Source organism: Artibeus jamaicensis, unplaced genomic scaffold (assembly GCF_021234435.1).
Source record: "Artibeus jamaicensis isolate MK-2021 breed Jamaican fruit bat unplaced genomic scaffold, CSHL_Jam_final contig_1686, whole genome shotgun sequence".
Taxonomy (NCBI): domain Eukaryota; kingdom Metazoa; phylum Chordata; class Mammalia; order Chiroptera; family Phyllostomidae; genus Artibeus; species Artibeus jamaicensis.
In genome coordinates this window covers 276,365-302,202 of record NW_026521327.1, presented here as the reverse complement: position 1 = coordinate 302,202, position 25,838 = coordinate 276,365, and the positions used below count along the sequence as shown (strand labels likewise).

Below are 25,838 nucleotides of genomic sequence, written 5' to 3'. Positions count from 1 at the left end.
CCAGGTTTGACTAATGGGGTTGATTGTCAAGGCGCAGAAATATGGTCCCTCTCACAGATCATGTTTCCAGCCAGGGTCTGTTATACCTATCAGCAGCAAAGATTCTCCCAGAAGAGGCCCCTTCGTTCCTCCCCTAAAGAACAGGAAGCATTTGTGTCCCAAGAAAAATGTGGTGAGGTGAGGCCTTTGCAATGGGAGGTGACAGACTTGGCCAAGCAATGGAATGTATCACCCGCTCCTCGCCCAAGGTGGGGGTGTAGCTAACTGCAAAGGGGGCCAGCATTTCTAAGGTGGAAACACAAGGGTGGCTCCCTCACCCTGACCCGCCTTCCCTCTGGGCACTGAAGTTCAAGCTACATTTCAGCCTGTCTTTGAAGACACGGAATGAAATTTCCTTGTGCATTCCCATCTCTGCCCCCTCTTCTATTGTGTGAGTTCTTTTTGCTGAATGCCCTGCAGCAGCTAGAGAGCGGTGAGCCCTGCCTCCCCAGCACCCAGACCTGGCTGCCTGGCTCTGTGATCCTAAGGATTCTCAGACAACTGGAGAGGGGACAGCTTCCTGTACTCCAGAGTGTCCAGGACAAGCTCACACAGGCCTCAGGAGCAGGACTGCAGGGCGAAAGGCCCACCCTGTTTGCACAGCTGAAGAACTAGCGGCCCGCCTGCAGGGCAGGGCAGTAAGGAAAATGACCATCCAAATGCCTGCCAGCAGAAAAGGGCTGTGGAAACTAGATGTCCAATGACAAATGTCTGGAAGCAGAGAACCTGTGGGTGTCTAGGGAATTGTGATAAACGCAACGGGAGAAGAGGGCAAAAATCAAGTGAGCCCATCCAATGGCTACTGAGTGCTGCCATTCCAGCTTTCCATCTATGTGGAGCCTAGGGGGTGGGGGCTGTAAGGTGGGCACTCTCTTTCAATGCTGGCACAGGCTCAGCCAGAGCCTAGGATGCTATCCCCCACCCATGCTGCCCCAGGCCCAGTACTGAGTGGGAGGGCGGGCACCTGTAGCCTAATTCAGATCAGGTCAGCAGATTCCACATGCCTGCAGGAAGGTGGGGACTTGGAAATTAGACTCCAGCAGGAAACTTGAGGAGTCCCCAGGGGTCAATTTCTCTCCTCCCAACTCCTCACAATGGAGCAGGGTTCCTTAACCCTTTGTAAGTCATCACCACCAGCCAGGAGGATTTCAACTCACTGTGCTTAATGCAGATAGCATTCTGGAAACATCAGATTACTTATAATAATAATTTCAATTTAAAACGTGTACTATAAAATATGCCTTCCCCAAATACACTCCCTGGGATAGTCCAGTGTCGACCTCTGTACCTTGACTTAAAAATCACTGTAACAACTCTGGCTGGTGTTGCTCAGTGGGTTGAACTCTGGCCTGTGAACCAAAGGGTTTCTGGTTCAATTCCTAGTCAAGGCACATACATGCCTGGGTTGCCAGACAGGTCCCCAGTAGGGGGCACATGAGAGGCAACCACACATTGATGCTTCTCTCCCTTTCTCTCTCCCTTCCCCTCTCTCTAAAAGTAAATAAATGTTTTTTTATTTTAAAAATTATTTTATTGTTGTTCAATTACAGTTGTCTGCATTTTCCCCTCACCCCAGCCAAACCCACCTCCCTCCCTTGCCTCCACTCCACCCCTTGCTTTTGTCCACGTGTCCTTTATAGTTGTTCCTGAAAACCCTTCCCCCCATTACCCCCTTCCCCCTCCCCTCTGGTTATTGCCAGATTGTTCTTAATTTCAATGTCTCTGGTTATATTTTGCTTGCTTTTTTCTTTTATTGATTAGGGTCCTGTTAAAGGTGAGATAAATAAAATCTTTTAAAAAAATCACTATAACAAAGAAAAGCTTAGCTCTCTCCCTCACCTGCTGTTAATATTTGTGTTCTCTGGCACCTTGTGCAATGAAGTCCTTGCAGTGATGAAATGGAGAGTGACAGTCAGGTTATCACCAAATGACCGTGTGCCATGAGCAGAGCCCTTTCCCCTCTCTGGGCCCCAGTCTCCTTTGCCATAAAATGAGCAGGTTAGAATAACAATGATAAGAGCTATCATTTAGGCAGCACTTACTAGGTACCAGGCACTGCTGTAAATACTTCATATTTCCTTATTTAACTCCCCAAATAAGCCTAAGAGGCTACTAAGAGGTAGCCTACTACTAAGAGGTAGTAGATACCACGATTTGTTCTTAATTTACAGATACATTAACCGAGCCACTTCCTAGCTGTGTGCATTTGCTCCCATTCTCAACCTCGCTGTACCTCACCTTCCTTATCTATAGAATGTAAATGAAGTAATTGGTCAAGTAGTAAGTGGCAGAGTCAGCATGTGAATCAAGGCAGTTTGACATCGGAACCCATGCTAATAATCAATATGCTCTAGAGCATCCCACGGGCATGATATCTTAGTTCATTTGGTCATTCAGCAAATATTTACAAAGCCTTTAATAGGAGCCAGGCACAGTTTTAGGGGTTGGGGATACAGCAGTGAACAAGACAGCCCTAATCCCTGTTCACATGGTACAGCTCACAGTCACATGAAGCTAAAGTCTCTTGCAGCTCCGAATGGTGGAATAAACCCAAGAGCAACGTCTCTGAATTCAAAAGGGAGGTGTCCAAAAGGAAACTCGCCAGGAACTCCACTTGACCAAGGGAAGCTATGGACAGGGACAAGGTCATGCCTGGCTCGGTGACCTTGCCTTCTCTTTCCTGATCTTGCAGAGGCCTGGTGAACTGCTGTGCCAAATCCAGCTCACCCAGCTTCCTGCAGCTCTTCCCAAGCCCATGTGCAGTGACATCAGGTTGGCAGCAAAAACCCGGCTATGGTGGAAGTAATGACACTACGGATATCAGCAAATTGCAAACCATGGCAATTTTTCTCCAGCACACCGACCAGCACAGCAGCACTGCTGGCAGGCTGTCTTAGGTGAGCAGCTGCCTTTCCCAATCGACCCCTGACCTTGATAGAATGTTTAGCTGCCCTTCCCATCCTCATTTAGTGAACCTCAATCCTGCTTCTCTTGTATGTTTTTTTCCAAGTTCAACAGAGCCCAGTTGCGCCTGGAATCCTGAGCAGCTTCAAAGTAAATATTATCATTATGAGCCTTTGTGCTCCTCACAGGAATCGCTGTTGCTGGCACATTTGAAGAGCTGAGTCTCTTTGGGGCTCTTTCGCAGCAGAGCGCTTGTACTGCTAACTCTGGTGGCTCTTCTCACGCCTCCTGTACTGTATCTAGGATGATCATGAAATCCTAGCAATTTCCAAAGCCGAGCAACTAGTAAATACTTTTATGGCGGGAGAGGAACCTCACCCTACTCAGTAACTATTGTCAACCCTAGAGAATCTACGGTATTGAAGAGGAGTCATAATATGCTCACACCCATGTGCTAGCCCTCTAAAAACAATCACTGTAGGTTCCATTTACTGGTACCCTGACGTATCAATGCGGCTCTGGATTCATAAAAACTCCCTCTCCCAATCCCAACATGCACATGCGCAAACATGTACATATACACACCAGGTACCCAGTGTGCTGGGCTTGAGCCTAATACTCAGCAGTCCAGCACCAAGATAAATAATACTGTGCCAAAAATAGCCTAGGTCTCTTAATAATGGAAGCTAGTGCTACCATAATTTTACACTTAAAATGCCCTATTAGAGAAGAAAAGAAAATTCCTTCAGGAAACGTTTTCTACGCCCAAACAGTCATTAAGGGAGTAAACCTGACAGTTATGCACAGGCGGTAGACCGGCATGAAGCCATGGTCACTGAAAATCCTGGGAGAGAAAAGATCACCTTCAGCAGCCAAGCTACGAACCCCTCGCCAAGTCAGCAGCAGGACCGAGCCGATAGCTGCGCCAAGATTGCAGCCTTAGAGCCACTCTAAACTGCTTGTGACCTTCGCCCAAATTGTGGGCTCTCTGAGCAATGACAGGGTCGAAAGCACAGACAGAGAGTAGAAGAATGCATGAGTTGTAGGCTTTTTTGGATCAGGGATGAAGAATGAAATTCAACCAGTCCAGGCTACTGCATTGAATGGTTGTACTTACAGGGCTAAGACGGGAGCTACCAGGGCAGCCACTTTCTGAAACGTGGCATGACAGGAAAGAAAGAGACAGGGCGACTGTTTGGGGATGAGAGTCTCCTTCCTACCCCTCCCCTGTTGGGGGGTCTTTCCCAGGCAGCTGAGCAAGGCCATCCCAGCAGGTACACACTGGAGCAGTCATAGCTGTACAATGCCTGGGCGGGAAACTCAAGGACAGGGCTTTACTATTTCTCCCACTTGCTTTGCCATGAGCTTGGCTGCCCCTTCCTCTGGTCCAGAGGGGAGCCTGTGACCTGCATGTTCAATTACCCTACATGCCTGCCTTCAGAGAGCTATTCTAATTTACATGGCCTCCCTCCTAACGCTTTATTGGCCCATGTAATTGGTTGAGAGGTTACTTGGTGTGAGTGTGTCATTTCACTTCTCATCTCCTTAACTCCACTATAGGTCATAGAGAGCTCTGGGAAGAATGCCAACAGAATCCAATATCTTTGTGTGGAAAATTTCAGTAATCAAATATTATGTAAAATAAGTTGGCCACCACCCAAAGATTGGAGAGATTTGGCAGTGCTAATATTAGATGTAATAGCATTTGATCTTGATGTCAATCACCAGGACTTCTATTTATTTTGTATCCTTCTCCTAATGGCAACTAACCATAATCATCAGAGGATTTCTGGCATTTGATGAATTAAACAACCCAGATCTGGACTCTTTAAGTCCCATGATATGAAATTCTGTGGAGCACATATTGGGTTGGCCAAAAAGTTCGTTCATCTATTTCTGGATGATGGCTCTAGTAGCACTTAGTTGTCTTAAACTTTATTCCAAACAACTCTGTTAGATTGTAGTACTGTGACAGCTGTCATATCAGCATGCATGCATTTTTAAAAGACATCAGAATTGGTGAATTTCTGTGTAGCTATTTGAATACTGAAGATGGAAGAAAATAAGCCACATTTTTGGCATATTGTGCTTTATTATTTCAAGAAAGTTAGAAACACACGCAAAAAGATCTGTGCAGTGCAAAGAGAAGGAGCTGTGACTGATCGAACATGTCAGAAATGCTTTGCCAATTTTCCTGCTGGAGATTTCTCGCTGGACGATGCTCCACAGTCGGGCAGATCAGTTGAAGTTGATAGCAATGGAATTGAGACATTACTTGAGGACAATCATGTCATACCACATGGGAGACAGCCGACATACTCAACATATCCAAATCAATAACGCTATTGGTGAAAATAAAAAATGCATCTTTCATTTTATGGACAAAACTGAACAGACTTTTTGGCCAACTCAATATTTTCATTTCATAGGTTCCAAAGCCAGTGTGTGGAAGTGAGTCACTCAACTACTGAGTGGGCCTCGCTGACTGCCCGCCATCCATGTTTGGAAGCGACTTTGTCGTGCTCTACCTGCCCTTAAGTGTGCAGTTACTCTCCTACAGAAAATGATGTGGAAGTGCTGGGTGCGGATGGAGAAGAAAAAATAGAGTCCCAGAAAAGGAATGACATCATTTAGAAAACAGAACTTTAGACTACATTAAAGAAAAATATCCCATTCAGGAGTAGCTCAGATCCTCAACATGAATGACTTCCCCATATGCTGTATACAAAAATAAGATGAGAAAATTAGCAGAAGTAGTCCAACCAGCATGAAAACTGGCTTTATTATGGTATTATACAATTATTAAGGTTTAGAAATAGATCAATGAAAATATGCAGGTATGCTTTACCGTGGTGTGTAGTGAAAATTATATGTTATGATCGTGTTTGCAAATTTGGGATTTTTTTAAGGTCTAAGGAGAGATTCTTAAAGAATGGGAAGGAACTGTTGTTCCTCGTATTTGGTTGGTGCTTGAGTTTCCCAAATGCTTTTGTGTTCTCAAGACACGTTGCTAGTGGCAGTTAGAAAAGCACAGGGATGAACAAAGGGTCAGCCAGACCTGGGTCCTTCTCATGGCTCTACTACTTATTCTGTGTTGCCTCAGGTAAGTCCCTTATCCTCCCTAAGTTTCTGGGTCTCCATCTGTTCAATGAGGATATAAATGCTATTCACTGTGCTCACTTTGCAAAGCCCTAGTAAGGACCCAAATTGCTACTATGGAAAAGTGTTTGAGAAGCATAAGTGGTTCATGTGGGGCCCCACAGCATGTGGGGCTGTGGATAATGCACACTGCTTTGCCCAAACTTTTGAGAGAAAAATAAGGATGTGCACTGTATATGGGTATAATGATTATATACCATGGGGATAATAGTGAGTTTAATAATCCTGTGTATAACACGCGCAAAAACATGGGTGTGCATTATACACAGCAAAACATGGTAACTTGTTCATTCCTTGCACAAACATCATTGAACTCTCTTTGTGCTATGATTAGTATATCAGAGGTGACTAAGATGTGTTTCCTACATTTGAGACTGAAGTCCAGAGATACACATAAAGGGAATAAAAGAACCTGGCACACAGCTGTGTGATCCTTGCACTTGATCTTCAACTTTACCAAGCATAGCGGGGCTGCAGAGAAAACTGACAGAACCAATTCACTGCCCACAGCTGGTGGGCAGGCACCTTTCTGCAGCCATTACCTTCCTCCCAGTTCTGCTGTGGCTCCTGTTTTCTGCAGTCAAAATGAACCTGACAGCAATAGCTGAGCCAGCCAGCTCCCTTGCAAAATTTCCACTGGGTAACACACAGCTCAGTTTCCCCCGAGGTATGACCACATATTCTTGCCTGACCAGGGAAAATATCATTACAGCCAGCTGTTTACAAAAACAAGCAGAAGGGTAAAAGAAGAAAGAGAGGGGAAACGCTCTTGCAAGTAGATCAGAATGACATGCTATTTAACCTAATTACCTGCAAAGCCACATCCAGCCATTAAGGGTCCATTTTCTCTAATAGAATTTTCTGCTATGGAAATACTCACCCACACACAGGATGTTAAAGCAGAAGCCCTGGCTGACTGACTTATTCACCAGCTGGTCAGGCAAGCTGTCAAACCCCACATGTCCAGCCAGGGGGACAGTTCGGCAACCTTCACCCTAATTTGGAAGAGGAAGGGGGAGAGAAAATAAAAATGTGCTTACAAGCAATCTGGGCCTCACTTCTCCATCCAAATAATCTCCATGCTAGGAAGTAACACCCACCCAGGCCCCATAATGAATGTCACCATAGTTCCAGACAAAGCAAATTACAGAGGGGCTTATAAAGGGCAGACGGGAAGGATCATGGGATGAGACTGCTGTTGCCAGAGGTTCACAGGCTTGGGATAACTCTGAACTCAAATCATTGAAAAGCTGGGTAACTTCTCAGATCCTCTGTTTCCTTCTCCATCTATCATAGGACATATTACTTATCTTACAGGTAATTGGGAGACTTAAATGTGCTCCTACATATAACAAACTTAGAACAATGCCTGGTACATGCATAAGTGTTCAGTAAATATTACAAAAGGACTTCAATTACCCTTCTGTCTGGGGCATTTTGGGGATCTACAATGGTGGCCCTGTGTAGATGTTAAGAGACTACGCTTTGACAAGATATGGAAGCAGCCCAAGTGCCCATCAGTAGATAAATGGATAAAAAAGCTGTGGTACATTCACACAATGGCACACTACTCAGCCATAAGAAAAGAAGAAAATCATACTTTTTGAGACAGCATGGATGGGCATGCAGAGTATTATGCTAAAGGAAATAAGCTGGTCAGGGAAAAATAAATACCATATGTTTTCACTTATATGTGAAATCTAATGAAATAAACTAACAAACAAAACAGAAATAGACTCACAGACACAGAGAACAGACAGTTGTCAGAGAGGAGGGAGGCTTGGGGCTGGGTGAAAAAGGTGAAGGCATTAAACGGTACAGTTTGGTAGTTACAGAAAAGTCACAGAGATGTGGGTTACAGCATAGGGAACATAGTCAAGAATATCGTGATAACTGCGTGTGGGGCCAGGAGGGTATTTGAAGCAGTGGAGGGACCGCTCATATGAAGTATATGATTTTCCAACCACTATGCTGTACATCTGAAACTAAAACAGAATAATACTGAATGTAAACTGTAATGGGAAAAAAGTGTAAAAAAAGAGACTAAATTTGGAAATCAGGCAGGTCTGAATTACAGTACCACCTCCTCTATCTACCTTCTGACCTTGGACAAGTTGCTTAACTTCTCAAAGTGTCCCCACCTGTAAAATCAGGAACCAGTGTTACTACCTCACAGGACTGTGAGAGGGTTAGGTAGGGTAATACTCCTCAAGCACTGAGCATCCCATCAATAGTAGCTGTTGTTCTTATCACACCGGGAGGTTATCCTTGCACTGAGACTCCCCCAATAACATGCGACACCACAGCACACTTGCTGCAGCTCACTGCGGTGAGATGCCTGCCTCGTTGCTTCCTCTGGTCCCCTTGTCTCCATCGGGGTCTGCCTAACCATTCACAACCCTGAAAGGCAGGGGCCTTTGCCTTGCATGCAATTCCCAAAGCTTCTTCCTGTTAATGGTTTTACAAAACAGGGGGAACCTCAAACTGGGGCAGGCTTCCAAGGAGCCAGGGGGAGGGACAAAAGGGGGCTGCATATACTCAAAAGGATGTGTTAACTGCCAATAGCAGCGAGGGAGGGGAAAAGGAAAGAGAAGGAAAGCTGGAGACAGCCAAGCTAGACAAGAGGGGTGGGCTAGGTAAACAGTCAGTGTCTGTTGGGTGGGGCTACACCAAGCTTTCCATAACCAGAAAGGTGCCAAGAGTAATCCAAGAAGGACATGGTTAGTGCCAAGAGGCCTATGCCAACATCCCAGGCTGTCAGCCTGCTTTCAGACTAGGTCCATAAAGGCATACTTTCCCACTGAGAGGGATGTGCTGCATTGCTGGGGAGCCTCATAGCAGCTGACAGTGCCCGCACTGGTTTCCCAGATGGCCCCTTCACCTAGTTTGGGATCCCACTTCCATTGGTTTCATCGGATACTCCAAGAATGAGACACAGGGCTAAGTGCCAGTGGATTGCCTGCCGCCTGGCAAGTTCATTACCCTCACACACGCACCCAGTGGAGTATTCTTGAAACATGACCATCTGCCATCCTTCAGTCCAGGTTGGAGTTCTCTGGGCCCCAGTGGGGCACCTGAAGACAGCTGGGTTTCATGAGTGGCCCACATCATGCAGGGTTTGTTCGACATTCACCCCTTTTCACATCCCCTCACCCCTTTCTCCTTATTCTTTTTATTAAAGCAAACAAAAAAAGATGTAAGTTCCCCACTGTTCATTCTTGGTCCTCAACACAGCAGGGAGACAAGACTTATGAGCCAAAGCTACTTTCTCGATGGAGCCTCCTGCATAGCAGGCATCGGAAATTGGGAGGGACTCGGAGCTGAGGTTTCCTGAACCATATTTTATCGCCCCTGGATGCCTCTTCCTGTCTCCAACTGCAGCACCATGAGACTTCAAGTACTCCAAGGTCTCCGGTCCAAGTGCCAAAAGGCGAGGAAATGGAATTTTCAAACTGAAAACAGTGGAGGGCAATGGGGAGCACGCCATACCTTATCCTTAAAGATTTACTTCACTGTCAAAGGCTTACCAAGCACCTCCCATGTGCCCACCTATTACCTCCCACTTAGCACAGTACTGAAAAGAGCTCTAAACAGCAAAAAGAAAAAGGTAAGGGGGGCATTTTGAGTGTTTTGAGCAGGGAGGGCCAGACAAGTAGCATTTTCGAAAGATCATGCCAGAGGCAGGTTGCTGAAGTGACTGAAGGAGAGAAAGGGAAGGAAGACACATTCGCGGATGACTCCAATAACATCGAAGTGGTAGAGTGGCATCCGGGCACTATAATAATATATGCTGTGAAGTGAACTGATTTGACTTGAGACTCAGGAAGGAGAAACAAATTTGAGAGATGTCCTACCGAAGGGAGGAGACTCAATGAGCGACTGGGCAGAGGGAATGAGGGAGAAGTCAAATCCCTAAGGCTGCAACGTTCTAAGCCTGGGAGCTTGGATTGACGGCACCATGGCCAGAAAGAGGGAAGCCAAGAAAAGGGGCTCCTTTAGTGGGGATGTCAAGGAGTCTGGTTTTAAATAAGCTACTAAAAGAAAATACACTTGTCAGGCTTTTTTTTTTTATTTTACAAAAGTAATTAATGTTCACTGTAGATATTTTAGAACATGGAAAATTGTAAAGGAGAAAATCACAATCACCCATAATATCACTCTCCAGAAATAAACACTGTTAATGTTTACATGTATTTCCCTCCGGTCTGTACATATTTTTTCTGACAAAAAAGGGATCATTCGGTATATTCCTTGTCATACACTGACTTAATAATCTGACATTCAATATAGTATGGATGTCTTCTTGAGTATTTAAGTATACCTCTTTTTAATTTTTTATTTTTCAATTACAGTTGACATTCAACATTACATTAGTTTCAGGTGTACAGCATAGTATTACTAATATTAAACACACTTAATATAAATATGTAAGATTAAGTACACTCCCAAAACATTACTTTTATCATCACCCAGCATTCCCTTGCAGGAGTTTACTAAATTTTCTTACCAGTCTTCCACTGCTGGACATTTAGCATGCTTCCATATTTTCAACAACATAAAGGATAATTCTTGTTCTTATAGATTAGTATATCTCTAATTATTTCCTTAATTGAAATGCCTAGAATTGAAGCCCACTGGACCCAAGGGCACACACATTTGCAAGATTTGGGGACACACTGAGAATCAGTCAACAAAGAATAATACAAATGTCTGTTGCCACCACCAATATACAAGAGTGTGTGTTTACCCACACACAGAATGACACTGAGTTTCTGAAGCTTTTTAGCTATTGTGAATGGAGTCACTGAAAAATGTCATCATGTCGTTTCATTCACATTTTATTACTTTTACTGTTTGATATATGTATGTCGTTATATATACCTATATGTGAGTTGTCTGTACATGTCCTTGCCCGTTTTTTAAATAGGTGTTTGTCTTTCTCTTGTGAATTTGTAAAAGATTTTATATATTCATGAAAATAAGATAGTTTTGATTTTATGTGAGATATCCAGGAAAAGAAATTCAGTAAGTACTTAGTAGCATGGGATTATGAGCTCCAGGAGAATTCAGGACTGGGATATAAATTTAGGAGTCAGAGGCATGAAACTGGGTACATTCTACAAGGGATACTACAGGGAGAAAAGAGCTAAAGATTGAATATAGGAAATACGCACAAGTAAGGAATGGAAAGACGAAGAGGATTTTTTCAAAAGGAGGAAATGATCAGGTAAGAGATGACCCAATAGTTTTCTATCCCTGGAGGCCAAGGTTAAAGCCAGGAAGAATTACAGAGAAATAAATAACCATTGATCTGGATTTGCTGAAGGTCACTGGTGATGTTTGGAATCCTTATTTCTTCTGTATTTTTTAAAAAGATTTTATTTATTTATCTTTACAGGGGAAGGGAAGGAGAGAGGGAGAGAAACATCAATGTATGGTTGCCTTTTGTGCATCCCCTGCTGGGAACTGGCCTGCAACCCAGGCATGTGCCCTGACTGGGAATCGAACTGCGATTGTCTGGTTCACAGGCCCGCACTCAATCCACTGAGCTACACCAGCCAGGGCCTCTTCTGTATTTTTTACCCAGTGTCCAATATACCTAAATTAACTGGAAAGTTCAGGGACTAGGGAACACGGAATCTAGTTAATGTGGGGTTTTGTTTGTTTGTTTGAGCAGCAAACTTTTTGTTTCAATGCTTGTTGAGAAGGCTTCGACAATGTAGTATTTGTATATATAGTTCCTGCTTTAGGAAATCCTGTCTAGTGAGTACCATTCACTCTCACTTTGATGAATCTTATAAAATGTGAAGGTCACCTTTATGAATATCAGTCCTCACTGTTCAGAGATAAATATGTAGAAGTAAAAAGGACAGGACGCTGACCTGAATGTACACTGGTCCCAGAACAGCCCCTGGAGGTTTCTTCCCCTCTCCCTCACTCAACCTCTGGTATCTTCTCTCTTTCCTCTTTCTGCATAAGGTGGCCTGATTAATTGAGGTCCTCATTACTTTGACTGCAATTAATTGAACGCTCCCTGGATTATAATGTTTATAAGAGGAGATGGAACTAGCAACTTGGCCCAGCATGTCCAACACTAAAACCTCAAGTTATCATTTTGAGTAGCAGGTGGAACCGTGTTCAAGACTTGAACTGAGATGTAGAAAGGCCACAGTAACCAATAAATAGGTTCAATGACCCACCTCTGGGGGCCCTGAAACTTTCCCTCAGAATCTATTCTACAGAAACTCACATGTCTGTACAAAGATCCACGTACTACAAGGAAATTGATTATGACTTTTTTATAATACTAAAAAAAAAAACCTAGGAAAAAAAGCATAAATGTCCCGTAGGAAAATATTTAATGAAATTATGGCACATGCCTATTCTGGAATGCTCTGTAGCAGTTAGGAAGAATGCAGTAGGTCTATAGGTACTAATGTGAATATCTCCAAGATGTATTATAATGTAGATAAAATAAGTTCTGGAACAATAAGCACAGTATGAGCCCATATATGCAAAAAACCCTAAATATGTCCATTTGCACATAACAGTATGTGAGTGCCTAGAAAAGGGACTGAAAAGACACCTCCAAACCTAGAGCCGTGGCTACTCCAGGGGAGGGGAATGGAAACAGGGGTTTACTCAGGGGCGTAGTCAGTATGCTTCCATATTGTTTGATTCTTTTACAGCATGAATGCATTCATACATTACCTATGTAATTTTATTATTTTTTTTAATTTTTTTATTGATTATGCTGATACAGTTGTTCTATTCCCCCCTTCATTCCCCTCCACCCTACCCCCCCATCCCCACCATTACCCCCCCCTTTAGTTTATGACCATGTGTCTCAAGTCCTTTAGATTCTATATTTCCCATGCTATTCTTGCCCCCCCATCTATTTTCTATCTACTGTCTATGCTACTTATTTTCTGTACCTTCTCCCCCCATCTCCTCCTCCCACTCCCCTGTTGCTAACCCTCCTTGAGATCTTCATTTCTGTGTTTCCACTCCTGATCTAGCTGTCCTTTTAGTTTGCTTTCGTTTTAGGTGTGGTTGTTAATAACTGTGAGTTTGCTGTCCTTTCACTGTTCATGTTTCTTTAACTTCTTTTTCTTAGGTAAGTCCCTTTAACATTTCATATAATAAGGGCTTGGTGATGATGAACTCCTTGAATTTGATCTTATCTGAGAAGCACCTTATCTGTCCTTCCATTCTAAATGAAAGTTTTGCTGGATAGAGCAATCTTGGATGTAGGTCTTTGGATTTCATGACTTGGAATACCTCTTTCCAGCCCCTTCTTGCCTGGAAGGTCTCTTTTGAGAAATCCGCTGACAGTCTGATGGGAACTCCTTTGTAGGTGACTGTTCCCTTAGCTCTTGCTGCTTCTAGGATTCTCTCCTTCATTTTAATCTTGGCTAATGTAATGATGATGTGCCTTGGTGTGTTCCTTCTTGGGTCCAACTTCTTTGGTACTCTCTGAGCTTCCTGGATTTCCTGGAAGTCTATTTCCTTTGCCAGATTGGGGAAATTCTCCTTTATTATTTGTTCAAATAAGTTTTCCACTGATGGCTGTGCCTTTCCCCCTTCTGGTACCCCTATAATTCGGATGTTGGAGCATTTAAAGATGTCCTGGAGGTTCCTAAGACTCTCCTCATTTCTTTGAATTCTTGCTTCCTGACTCTTTTCTGTTTGGCCATTATTTGCTTTCTTCTGGTCCACTCCATTGATTTGAGTCCCAGTTTCCTTTTCATTGCTATTGGTGTCCTGTGCAATTCCATTCATTTCAATTAGTTTCGCCTTCATATATTTGTCTAATCTGTGGGTATAATCAACCAGTTCTGTGAGGATCCTGATGACCAGTGTTTTAAACTGTGCGTCTGAGAGTTTTGCTATTTCTTCATCTCTTAGATCTATGGGCTCTGGGGCTTTGAGATCTTGCGACACTTTTGGTCTGTTCTGGCCCTTTAAGTGTGAGAAGCGGCGCCTTGGACTCCCAGGTCGCTGGGTTGTGACTGTATGTGGGGGCGTGGTCAGAGCGGGGAAATGGCGGCGCCCTCCACTGCCGCTTGCCGCGGGGACCGCTGGGCCCCGGTCTAACCGCCCACTCCCTCGCCGGTCCACTCGCGCACAAATGGGCGACCACAGTCAACATGCAGCACCGCTTCCCCTCTGTCTCCTCTGTGGTTGCTCACCTGGTGGCTCGCTCGGTCGCTCACTAGGTCCAACCCTGTGCCTGAGTCCCTCTGACCGAGTCCTCCTGTGCAACCCCTCACCAGCCGCTGGTTTCGCCCCTTACCGGTCAGGCTGAAGAATTTGTTGTTAATGGACTTCCGAAAAGTTCAGTTTTCCGTGTTCTGGCTGTGTTTTCTGTTGCTAATATTTAGTTGTCTCTAAACTTGGTTGTGTGAGAAGGCACGGCACATCCACCTATGCCTCCATCTTGGCGGAAGTCCCTTACCTATGTAATTTTAAAACATTTTTAATACAAAGAAAGAGAGGTCTCACTCAGCTTTGCAGCAGGGGCAATTAAGAGGCACAGTCTGAGAGGAGCTAAAAGGAAGGCGAAATGAAAGAGCGCCCCTGAGAACTGGGAGCCCCGCACTCCCCTCCCCAATTACATTTCCTGTTTTCTCTTCATCTGCAGTCACTTGCGGTTTTGAAATCCGTTATACCACATTTCATATCATAGGCAGAAACACCACTCTCTTTCTCTTCCTCCTCCTCCCCTCGCGGACACACCAATTTCATTTTTTAATTGAGTAGTCAAAGGCTCATGTTATGAATAATGAGTTATGGTGGTTCCAGCTGTGCACCTTTCTCTCATTACAGGTATTCTGAAAACGGAGTCCCTTAAGCACCGAGTGTGCAAACTGTGCCCCTCAACCCCCCCGCCCCTCTTTGACCTTTGTGGTCTAGTAAGCAAGCAGTATTTGAGGTCTGTGGGAACCGAGTGTGCATCGGCATCAACGGAGAATTTCCTGCCTCCCTTTAAAACTGAGGTGGACAGGTTAGTAGCTGTCATTTGGAAGGATCAGACCAAAGCAAAAAGTTTGCAGCTCACTGCCGATGACTGGGCTTTCCCTAAACTTTCTCCTTCAGTCTTTGCATGTAGATGTTAGGAAAGGACACAAACCCTGAAGGTTTGCCCATGTGTCACTTACTGGTGGGCCTGATCTCTCATACCTTCCCTTTCCCCAGGTCTGTTCCCAGCCCTGAAGACCAATCTCTGACAGACCTTAAAATATTCAGAATGATCAAAAACCAATGAATAATTCAACGATGCACAATGGAATATTAAGCAACTGATAAAAATATTTTCTAAAAATATTTAACAACATGGGAAAATAATTACCAAACACTGTTGGGCGGTGGAACCTGTACATACAGGATCATTCCAATCATGAAGGAAAAGTATATATGCATTTTTAAAAATTTAAAAGACCATAACAAGATGGTGACAATGGCTACTTTGGGTGGAGGGGCTATAAGTGTTGTTGCTTTTCTGTGTTTTTAAATTTCCTACAATAAGCATATTTTACTTTTATTTTTTAAAGGGTTTTATTTATTTATTTTTTGAGGAGGGGGGCAAAAAGAGAGGGAGAAAAACATCTATGTGTGGTTGCCTCTAGCACACCCCCCACTGGGGACCTGGCCTGCAACCCAGGCATGTGTCCTGACTGGGAAGCAAGCTGCCGACACCCGCTCCCAGCTCCCACCACCTGCACGCACCCCACCCCCACCCCTGGCCATTTGCAGGCTGGCACTCAACCCACTGAGTAACTCCAGCCAGGGCCATATTTTACTTTTATAATTCAAATACAAAGGTTTTGTAAAAAAGTTCTATGACGATTCTTTCCTAGGCGGAAAAGTGGCCTCAGGCATTGCAGCAAAATCTTCAGCTGCAACAAAAAAAGGTGCTTTAAATACAAATAATCAGAAAATTCAGGTGAGTATTCAGCTTCCAGGCAGTGTTACTGTAATATTAAAATATTTCTTTTACTAATAGTATAATAAAACCTACCATTATCCTTATTATAACATTATTATTATATATAACATTATTATACAGCATAACTTATTATTATAAATATTCATGTGCATATTTATAATAAGTAAAATCACATATCCTGAAACATGTGCCAAAAAGTCTTAAAAGACTGAGGTGGGTGACAGCCCTATCTGCTGCCTCCACTGCGGTCAAGGCCGCGGAGGCCACCATTATAATCAGCCATAAGAGCCATGAAAACACTGATAAGTTCCCAGAGGTTAAAAAAAAAAAGCCCTCCAGTGTGCCTCACACATCAAATGTCAGGATTTCCCTTGTGCTGATTAAGCCAGGCTAAGAGGAAACGGACAGTAGTAGCAATGCCCTGGGCTGGAAGAGAGCAATTTGGGAGCTTTGCCAAAGAGAAATAAAGCCTGCAAAAGCTGGCAGCAACCCTTTAGGGGCCCCAGAAATGCGGTTCATTGGGGGAGCAGCTTAGGGTACCCTGGTGATGCACAAAGACTCTCCTCACCATACAGGCAGAAGGCCCATTTTTGGCAAATCCAGTACATGAAACTCCAAGTTTGAACTCACCAGATCAATTCCAGAGTGGCTTTTCATTCTATTAAAGGATTCACAGCAGGATTCCATTAAATAGCCAGCTCTCCGTATGCATTTAAAATGGGACTCAACCGACAAAACTTCAGCTGTCTTGTTCCTTTATAAGATAAAGGCTGCCCTGGCTGGTGTAGCTCAGTGGATTGATTGCGGGCCTCTGAATCAAAGGGTCACCGGTTCGATTCCCAGTCACGGCAAAACCCCAAGGGGCACATGAGAGGCAACCACACATTGATGTTTCTCTCTCTTTCACCTTCCCATCTCTCTAAAAATAAATAAGTATCTTAAAATATATTTTAAAATAAAAAAGGAAGACAAAGACTTTATACACCTACAGGAGCTGACAATGTCTGAAGGGTTGTTTCCAGTCCACTTACCACTTAGAGACCCTGGTAAAGCTAAATGCCCGGACTTGCCTTCTCTCCAACTCTCTCCCCCCCCAACTCAAGGAGCCTAAGGAAGGGGTGGAGTAACATTCTGCCACCTCATTCAGAAGCAGAAGCAGGCAAAGAACTAAACAAAATTGGCTGGAAAACCTGGAGACATAAGAACCATACAATATTTGAGCTGGTAACGCCCTTAAAGATCACCTAGTCCAACCCGCTCATTTTACAAAAGGGGAAACAGAGACTCAAAGACAGGAAATGGCTTGTCCCAAGTCAGAGTGATTTAGTGTCAGAGAGTAGTGCTAGGATCCAGGGCCCTGTCAAGCAGACTGCCACTGTCAAATGGAAAAGCTGCCTCAAGTGGGAGATACAGATTTTTATGCTGCTAAAATTCCGGGACTTTGAATTTACAGCCTGATGCTTAGTTGGAGGGAAAAGAGCCGTGGAACATGACCTGGAAGCCTATGGGCTCCCCAAGGTGGCTATGGCCCACGGAAGGCAATTGTCGCAGGGGATATCATGGAGGGGTTTTTGCCCCTATTCTTCATTCTCTCCGCCATTTCCCACTCTTCTGACTCCGACCTAAGCCTGAGCCTGGCCGATAGCCTAGCTCTGCTCAAGAACCCCAGGGCTACCTAACCCAACAAGCCAAATTCTTAAGCAAAATTATCTCCACCTCAGTCCAGGGGCGACTCCCTGCTCAGAGTGAGTCAACATTCCCACAAAAGCCAGATAGGTTCCCTTTGAGCTAGGCTATTTAAACAGAGTTTTCTAGGTGTATCTGGACATTGTAATCTCCAATCTGTTAAAAAAAAAAAAGTTTACTCACAGGCCTCTGGAAGAATGCCCAACTGTCCTCTGGGGAGCCTGAATTTGCCTCTGCCTCCATCTGGTCTCATTTAAAGGGGATCTGAAAAAACCTAGTTCCTGCCTCAGCGCCAGTGCTCAGAGCTAGGGGCCTCCGCTGTGAAAGGAAACCCAAGGCTACCTCACACTTCATCAAAGGCTGAAAGCAGAGTTCTGCCCCTGTTACCCTAGGGCCTTCATTAGGGGTCACAGAGGGCCATGGCAGCAGAAACCTGAGCCCTGCGTCCTGTCCCTGAGAAGACCTGCAAATCTGTTCCCCAGTCACCTTTGAATGGAACGGATGACCCAACTCCCGGGCCAGCTAAGAGCACACTGCATAATTCAGCAGATGGCTGCTTCTAATGAGAAGACACTGAAGGAGAGGATAACATTATGTCTAACCCTCCTGAACATGTGGCCTCCTTCCTCTGTGCAAGCAACAGAGAAACCCACGGCTTCAAATCCCACATCACGGCAGCAGAAGCCTCCTCCTGCCAAACCGAGGACGAAGGGTCTGTGTTTCTAATTTATTCTGCCCCCTTCCAGTTGTTACTTAAAATAATCCATCATTACATGGCTGGTGGCTCCAGGAATTTTATTTAAAGCAATATGGAGAAAAAAAGAGAGAAAAACTCACGACTGCTTTCTGGATTTAAGTTGAGAATGTTTTTAACATCAAGAGTCTTCGAAGCACTCAAGTATATTCTCCTCTGACCCCCATGAGTGTGTCATGAGGGGCCAGTGCAGTGAAAGAGGGAGAAGAGAGGACATGGCAGAATTTTTATTTCTCGGAAACATGAAAAGACCACAAGTGTTTTTTTAAATGAATCTGTGTCATCTGGTAGGTGTGTTGTTGTTTTATCCACTGACCAGCAATAACACTTTGGACCCATTCACTTTAAAGAGGGCAATAATACTTGTCCAGGAAGCTGTTGGGGAAAATGAAATCATACAGATGGAAGCATTTTGAGATCGTTGAAAGGAACATGTTACACTTATCCATGGTACTCGTTTTCTTTTCTCCCTCTTTCTTTCTTGAATGTGGTTTTAATGTTCATGTAATAGAAGCCCTTCTCAATTGTTCATGTTGACACGAAACCCCAATTCTGACAGTCCAAGAGCCCACGCAAGTCCAGAAGTCAGTCCTGTTTCACTCTGGAATACCTTTTTCCAGGGGAATTAGCCATCTAATTAGATTTGTTCCCACTAGTCCACCTGGTTCACTCACTCCCTTCAGCACACAAAGGGAGGGGCCATGCTGAGTAACAAAGCCAGCAATTAATAGAAAATTTACATCAGAGACTCCACAAAGTAAATGCTATGCACATGACCGCAGATCAAAATCTCATTATGCTATACAGACAAATCACTCAGCTGTAATGCAGTTATGGAATAAGAACGCCACTAACACATATTTCTGGGATTTAGAATAGGGAAAAGAAACAGGGCTTATTTCTGCCTCTCGTCAGAAAGCTGTAAGAGGGCAGCATCCTATTCGCCTTGACCACACTAGATCCCCAGCACTTGGAATAGGGCCTGGCAGACTCACTGCCCAATAAACACGCATTGAAGAAATGAATGAAAATAAATGTGTGTGAATTAACAAAGGAAATGTTCCCAGCCCAGTAGCAGAAGTGAGATCTCACCCATCTTCACACCTACCCTTTTCCTAGTTTGAAGCCCTCAGGAAGCCTGTCTCCTCACACACCACCTCCATCCACTGCTGGATTAGGTCTTCTCATAATGAATTTGCATAGCAGGCACTAGCTCTCCTGTGCAGCACTTACCACGTGGGAATTATATAGCCATTGGTGTCTGCCTCTCCTACCAGAATGTAAACTCCCGGAAGAAAGGGGCTGTGGGGGTGTGCATTGTAATTTCCTCCTCAACTTTTTAAAAAAGATTTTATTTCTTTCTTTTCAGAGAGAGGGGAAGGGAAGGAGAAAGAGTGGGAGAGAAACATCAATGTGTGGTTGCCTCTCATGGGTCCCCTACTGGGGACCTGGCCTGCACCCCAGGCATGTGCCCTGACTAGGAAATGAACCAGCAAACCCTTTGCTTCACAGACCCGTGCTCAATCCACTGAGCTACACCAGCCAGGTCTCCTCCTCAACTTTTTATTTTGAAGCCTCAAACACACAGAAGAGTTGGGAAATAGTACAATGGTCATCCGTATACACGTAACTTAGATTCATGAGGTTTGAATATTTGGAGCCATGTAAATTCTTCAGTGCTATATCCCCAGTATAGGTATGGGTGAATATTGGGGTTTGTTCTTCCTGTTTAAGATAAAATGTTACTTTCACTGTGAGATAGTGGAGATGGTCGAGGCACGGAGCTTCAAGGCAAATTAAGAACAGCAAGCCCAGAGCACAGCTGTCTGTTAGGCAGTTGCCGTAACACAGTCGCCCCCAGGCCAACCCTAGGGAGGGCAAATTTAGGCCCTGCGAGCTTTTTGTTAGGGAGGAAAGCTCTTTGTTAGGGAGAAAAGCTACTGGAAGAAAGCATCATTGCTTCTTTTTCTTAAAGATTTTATTTATTTATAGACAGAGGGGAAGGGAGGGAGAAAGAGTGGGAGAGACACATCAATGCGTGGTTGCTTCTCACGTGCCCCTACTGGGAACCTGGTCTGCAACCCAGGCATGTGCCCTGACTGGGAATCAAACCTGTGACCCTTTGGTTACCAGGCCAGTGCTCAATCCACTGAGCCACACCAGCCAGGACTCAAGGGTCTTTCTATGAGCCAGCACTTACAGTCTATAATTCAAAATGTAACATTGAAACAGCTCATTGCAAAAAGAGGGGAGGGGAGGGGAGGGGAGGGGAGGGGAGGGGAGGGGAGGGGGGGGGAGGGGGGGGAGGGGGGGAGGGGAGGGGAGGGGAGGGGAGGGAGGGGAGGGGAGGGAGGGGAGGGGGGGAGGGGGGGGGGGAGGGGAGGGAGGGGGAGGGGAGGGGAGGGGAGGGGAGGGAGGGGAGGGGAGGGGAGGGGAGGGGAGAGGAGAGGAGAGGAGAGGAGAGGAGAGGAGAGGAGAGGAGAGGAGAGGAGAGGAGAGGAGAGGAGAGGAGAGGAGAGAGAGGAGAGGAGAGGAGAGGAGAGGAGAGGAGAGGAGAGAGAGAGGAGAGGAGAGGAGAGGAGAGAAAAAGAAAAGAAAAGAGAAAACAGGTAATTGCAAGAGCCAGGAATGCAGCCTCTGGGACCTACACTGTGCCTGGCCAGGTTACCTTGGCCAGGTCATGTCTCCCTTCACAGTATGTATATATTACTAGCAGCCAAGCCACCTCACAAACAGGGGTTGGAGGTGCAAACATCCAAAGAATCTGCTGTAGTTCTGTAATTATTGTGTCCACAATTTGTCTTCCCAACTAGACTGTAAGCTTAAAAGCCAGGAATGATGGCTACTACTTTTTTTTGTAGAGTCGACCAGGGCTAGCCATCATGCTAGGCACTTAGCAGTCAATCAAATAAACACTTGTGGTCACAAACGAGAAATAAATCCTTTTGTCATGCAGAATCTTTGTAGTGTTCATTCAAATGGGATGAGATTGTATTATGCAGAGGAAAACTGAACTTGCAAGTTGCATGCATGCCCAAATAAGGGCCCTACCCAACATCTCTAGGGCCTGTTTTAGTCTAGCCAGAGTGACCCACAAATGACTCTGAAAAGGACACACACACACACACACACACACACACGCCAGCACTACTTGCATGACACCATGTCTCAGAGCTCACTAAACAGAAGTTTTAAGCTAGGCACACTTAGGTTTATTCTCCAATCTTCTCTTCCCAACCTCTGGATTCATGTTCCCTGGAAGAAAGAAGCTGCAAGCAGATGTCCAAGGTCTCCTGAGTTAATTCCATCTTTCCCTGGTGAATTACAACTTCTTGCAGACACAAAGAACGGCAGAGAGACAAATGACACATTAAACAACAGCTTCACTGGCTGGGGGAGGGGGACATGGAGAGTGACGTCAGTTTTCCCAGAAACCCATTTATCACGATAACAAGGTCTCAAGTGCTCAGGCTGCTCTTTGAGCTTCAGAATCTGGCTTGCAATTATTGTTCTTCATCCTACAGTGTGGCAATGCCAGCCAGAGCAAACTGGAACCAGGCAAAGCATACCAAGTGGCCCTATCCAACCCCTATTCCCCCCCCACCCCACACCAATCTGCAGAACAAAGGGGATCTCTGGGTTGCCAGAGTTGTTCTGAGGTGAAACACAACCTTCTAGAAGGTTTCCCTTTGCAACATCTGCCCTGCAATCCTAATCCAGGCAAGGGAACTGGTGAGAGAGTACAGACAACTCAATGCAAATTAATTAGCCAACAAGAAAAATCATTAGCATCCTTTTTGGTCACGAAGGATGGGGAAGTGTAATCCAGGAGACTAATTCTTCTACTTAAGCCATGCCATCTCTAAAATGCGGGTAATGAGGAGAAAAGCACTCTGGAAACCCTCAAAACTCTAAAGTAATAAGTATTAGTGCCAATCTTGGGGAGAAGAGAATTCTCTCAAATTCCATTATGCCAGTGCATCCTATCTACTGAGTCCTTCCACATGGTGAATACCTAAAGTGCTGCGATCTGTAGGAGTTGCAGGGAGGTTCCAAAGAAATCATCTGCCCTTCCCAACAGGGACAACAGGGTGGAATAAATTCATATGTATCTTGTAGAGAAAATAATTGGATTCTAGATTCAAATTTTGAAAACAAATCAATTTCAATTATAACAAATACCTAGAGGCTATTTTTTTTGCACTGGAATTGCACTGCACACACCATTTCCCTTAATAAGTAAACCACAAGGTTTTAAAACGTGTGTGTGTGTGTGTGTTGAGATTTTCATCAAGTAGTATTTGGTGTCATGGAATTTGACCTACCTCTCCTTCACTCTCCTTCCTGGCCTCTGGGTGCTAGTAATTGTGGACTACTGAAAATTCCAGAAACCCACAGATAAATAGAAAGGCTTGGTTGTTTCCCCAAATGGAATCATCCCTTCCCTTTGCAACCAAACTTCTTGTCTAAAAAAACAAACATGGAGCCTCAGGTCACTTCAACATGATTTCTCTGTTCATTTCAGGCTGGAAAACTTCAGTTCTTTAAATGAAGATTTTTTTCCAGAGTCTGTCGCCAACAAAAAGAGAGACGGCATCGCTTTTGCAAACCTCACAATTATTTTCCTGAGTCCCCATAGAAAGAAGCCAGCTCCACAAGTTTTGGCACACAAGCCCAGGTACACTGAACGCGCACCATTACAGACCCCCGGAGGCGTGCAGAATCCTGGTCAGGTGCTCAGAAACCTGCCAAAATACGTAGCCCAGCACCTACAGACCAGTGCACTGCACCCCACATGGACGCACAGATGGGACCCAGAGGTACGCAGCACAAGTGGAGAGACGTCTGCACACACCCTGGAGGTGAGCACACTCAGAAACTGGCAGTCTCATCTAGGGTCAGACAGCAGCCGGGCGCCGCCGCCCGCTCAGGAGGCACGAGTGCGCGCGCGTGCACTCAGACGCACACAGAGCCACACACTCACAGACGCAGTCACATATGTAATGCATATGGAGAACCCCTCCCCCCGCCAGTTACCTCTCCGTCCCCCTCACCACTCATGGCCTCCTGCCCTCGGCTAACCCTAGCCCCGCGCCCTTCTTTCTAAGGGAGCCGGGTCTAGACGGGCAGCTGCGCTAAGGGGCGCGGCCCGGCGGTCTAAGAAGCCAGACCAGGGTGCCACAGACGCGGAGGGCTTGGTTACTCGAGCGGCCATTCATTCGGCAACGCCCCAGCGGCGGGAACGCGGCTGCAACGAGGGAAGCGTCGGCACTTACTGCAGATCTTGGGCAATTCAAGTTCAGCCGCTGGCCCACAGCCTTGGCCAAGCCCCCCAACCGCCCGCCTCCCCTGCGGTTCTCGGGGACATGCTGCGGGAGTGAGCCGCTGATCCCGGGAGCAGGAGTCCCATTGCGCCTCGGCTCCTGAATGTTGCCCACCGCCCTTTTTGTGGTGGCTGTGGCAGCGGCAAGGTCTCCTCCACCAGGCGCAGGCCCCTGGAGCGGGTGCTGGCACCCAAGCCCTGTACTCACCACCTGGCGAGCTATGTCGGTTGCTGCCATCGCTCCTGCGTCCGCCAGGGCTGCCACGGGCGCCGCCGCAACGGGAGCTCCAGCACAGGAAACAGTGGAGCTCCTCCGACAAAGAGAAAGTGTTACACTTCGGGCGCGACCAAGTCCGGTGGGGGGAGGTGCAAGGGAGGAGCCCCCCTCGTCACTGCTCCAACCCCAACTTCCCCTCTATCGCCCACCCCCTCGAAAGTGGGATCTGGGAAGGGGCTGGATTTAACGCGCCGCTTCCCCCCACCAGTCGGGTTCCAATTCTCCCCACAACCTCAGTCTCTGGCCTTTGCGAAGAGGGGCGGGGGCTCCCCTCGGTGACCACGTCCTGGCCCCCCCCCGCCACTGGGCTTCGTGGTACGTCCCGACCTCTGCCGAATTGTCACACCCCCTGCTCTCTCCTCACATCCCTTAGTCCCCAGACCCCGGAGGCTTCAGGGGAGCCCTCGCCCCTCTCCCTCCCACGCACAGCTAGGAGGCTGAGCTCTGCAGCCCTAGTTTCCCTCCTCCAGTCCCTGGACCCCCTCCTCGTCTTCGCCAAGATATCAGGGAGCTAGGGTTCAAGCCCCTGCCGCTGGGGTCTCGTTGCTCCTCCACACCACCCTCCGCGCGGGCCGGGAGTGCTGCTAAGGCCGGGGCGGGGGGGGGGGTGAGGAAAGAAGCAGCTGCCGCACCTGCCGCCCCACGGCGGAGTTTAGAAAGGGGGCGGTGAGGGCAGCCGCACTGCGGCCCCAAAACTGAGCTGTGCCATGCGGAGTATGAGGCCAGCAGTCCTAAAACGAAGCGCCTCTTCTGCCCTAAGGTTTCTAAGCCTCTGGTGCCATGGGCTGTAATTTCATAGAGCTGACTGTGTGGGTACTTAACCCTCCTCTCCCCACCCAGCCCTAGATGGTCAGCTTCGGAGCTGAGGTCCGGTCCGCCCACCCTCTCTCTTGCCTGAACCGCAGGGAAGTCAGAGGAGGGACTTGGGGTGAAGACCCCTCAGCTACGTGGAGCGGGATAATGGGGAGTGAGGGGGGAGCTGCCGCCGGTAGCTCTGTCCGGCACCCTGTTTGTTCCTTAACCTTCGATAAGCCCTGGACTAGGCAGCGGGCAGTGCACAGAGGGGAGAGCCTCCTATGGCAGAGGTTCAGCCTAATTTCCTTTTCCTCCTGGCCAGCTCCCGCCGCGGGTCCCCTCCTTTGCTTTCCTCACCTCTCCACCTCTCCCGCCCTCCTCCCCACGGAGTGCCTCTTGCAAATTCCCTGGGACTGGTGAACCCTGGCAGATTTGTAGTGCCTGAGGCCGGAGAGGGCGGGACACTCCACTCCTCAGAAGGGCAGGCGCCCTGGTCTCAAAAGGGGACCCAGACCTTAAAGTGGCACCTGGGACAGCGTGGGGGAGGCAGGCCTAAGAGCGAAAAACAGGTCCGCAGGGTGTCCACGATGGGGGCTCGAGGAAATTGGCGTAGCAGCTGCCCAAGGCGGGCGAAGCGGGGGGTGGGGGGCGGTGCGGGCTGAGGGGGAGGCAAAAGGGAGAAAAGCAGAAAAACAGGAACCAGTGAGAGAGAGGGAGAAGGAACCTTAATGGAGCGTCCTGGGCCTGGCGAAAAGGAAGGAAGGCAGAGAAATGGGGTGGCCACGTGAAGCTCTTTTCTGCCACTTAATCCTACCTGCCAGGACAGTCCTTCTTATCCCTGTCTCGGGGAGCTCCTTAAGTGCACCTGGAGAACAAGAATTCGCACAAAGCATCCGCAATGCGTAGCTTGGGGCCTGGCACTCAGGAAGGGACCAACTAAGCGTGTCCTGAA

At 46.6% G+C, this 25,838-nt stretch overlaps 1 protein-coding gene across 6 annotated transcripts in view; it reads right to left on the bottom strand.

Annotated features, from left to right (window-relative positions):
- The window catches only part of SEPTIN6 (septin 6), a 71,289-nt gene extending 47,104 nt beyond the window's left edge, over positions 1-24,185 (bottom strand). For 5 of the 6 annotated variants that reach the window (XR_005085083.2, XM_037164096.2, XM_037164097.2 and 2 more), the window contains exons 1-2: positions 17,921-18,019; positions 6,983-7,097 (exon numbers count right to left, since the gene is read on the bottom strand). Coding sequence is in view for 5 of the 6 variants with exons in the window: in XM_037164096.2 (XP_037019991.1) it covers positions 6,983-7,097; positions 17,921-17,980 (175 nt within the window). In the remaining variant the exon portion in view is untranslated. Of the gene's footprint in view, positions 1-6,982; positions 7,098-17,920; positions 18,020-24,022 lie in introns of those variants that run through there. The other variant, XM_037164099.2, reaches the window with a different exon arrangement.
- Between the last annotated feature and the right edge of the window lie 1,653 nt (positions 24,186-25,838).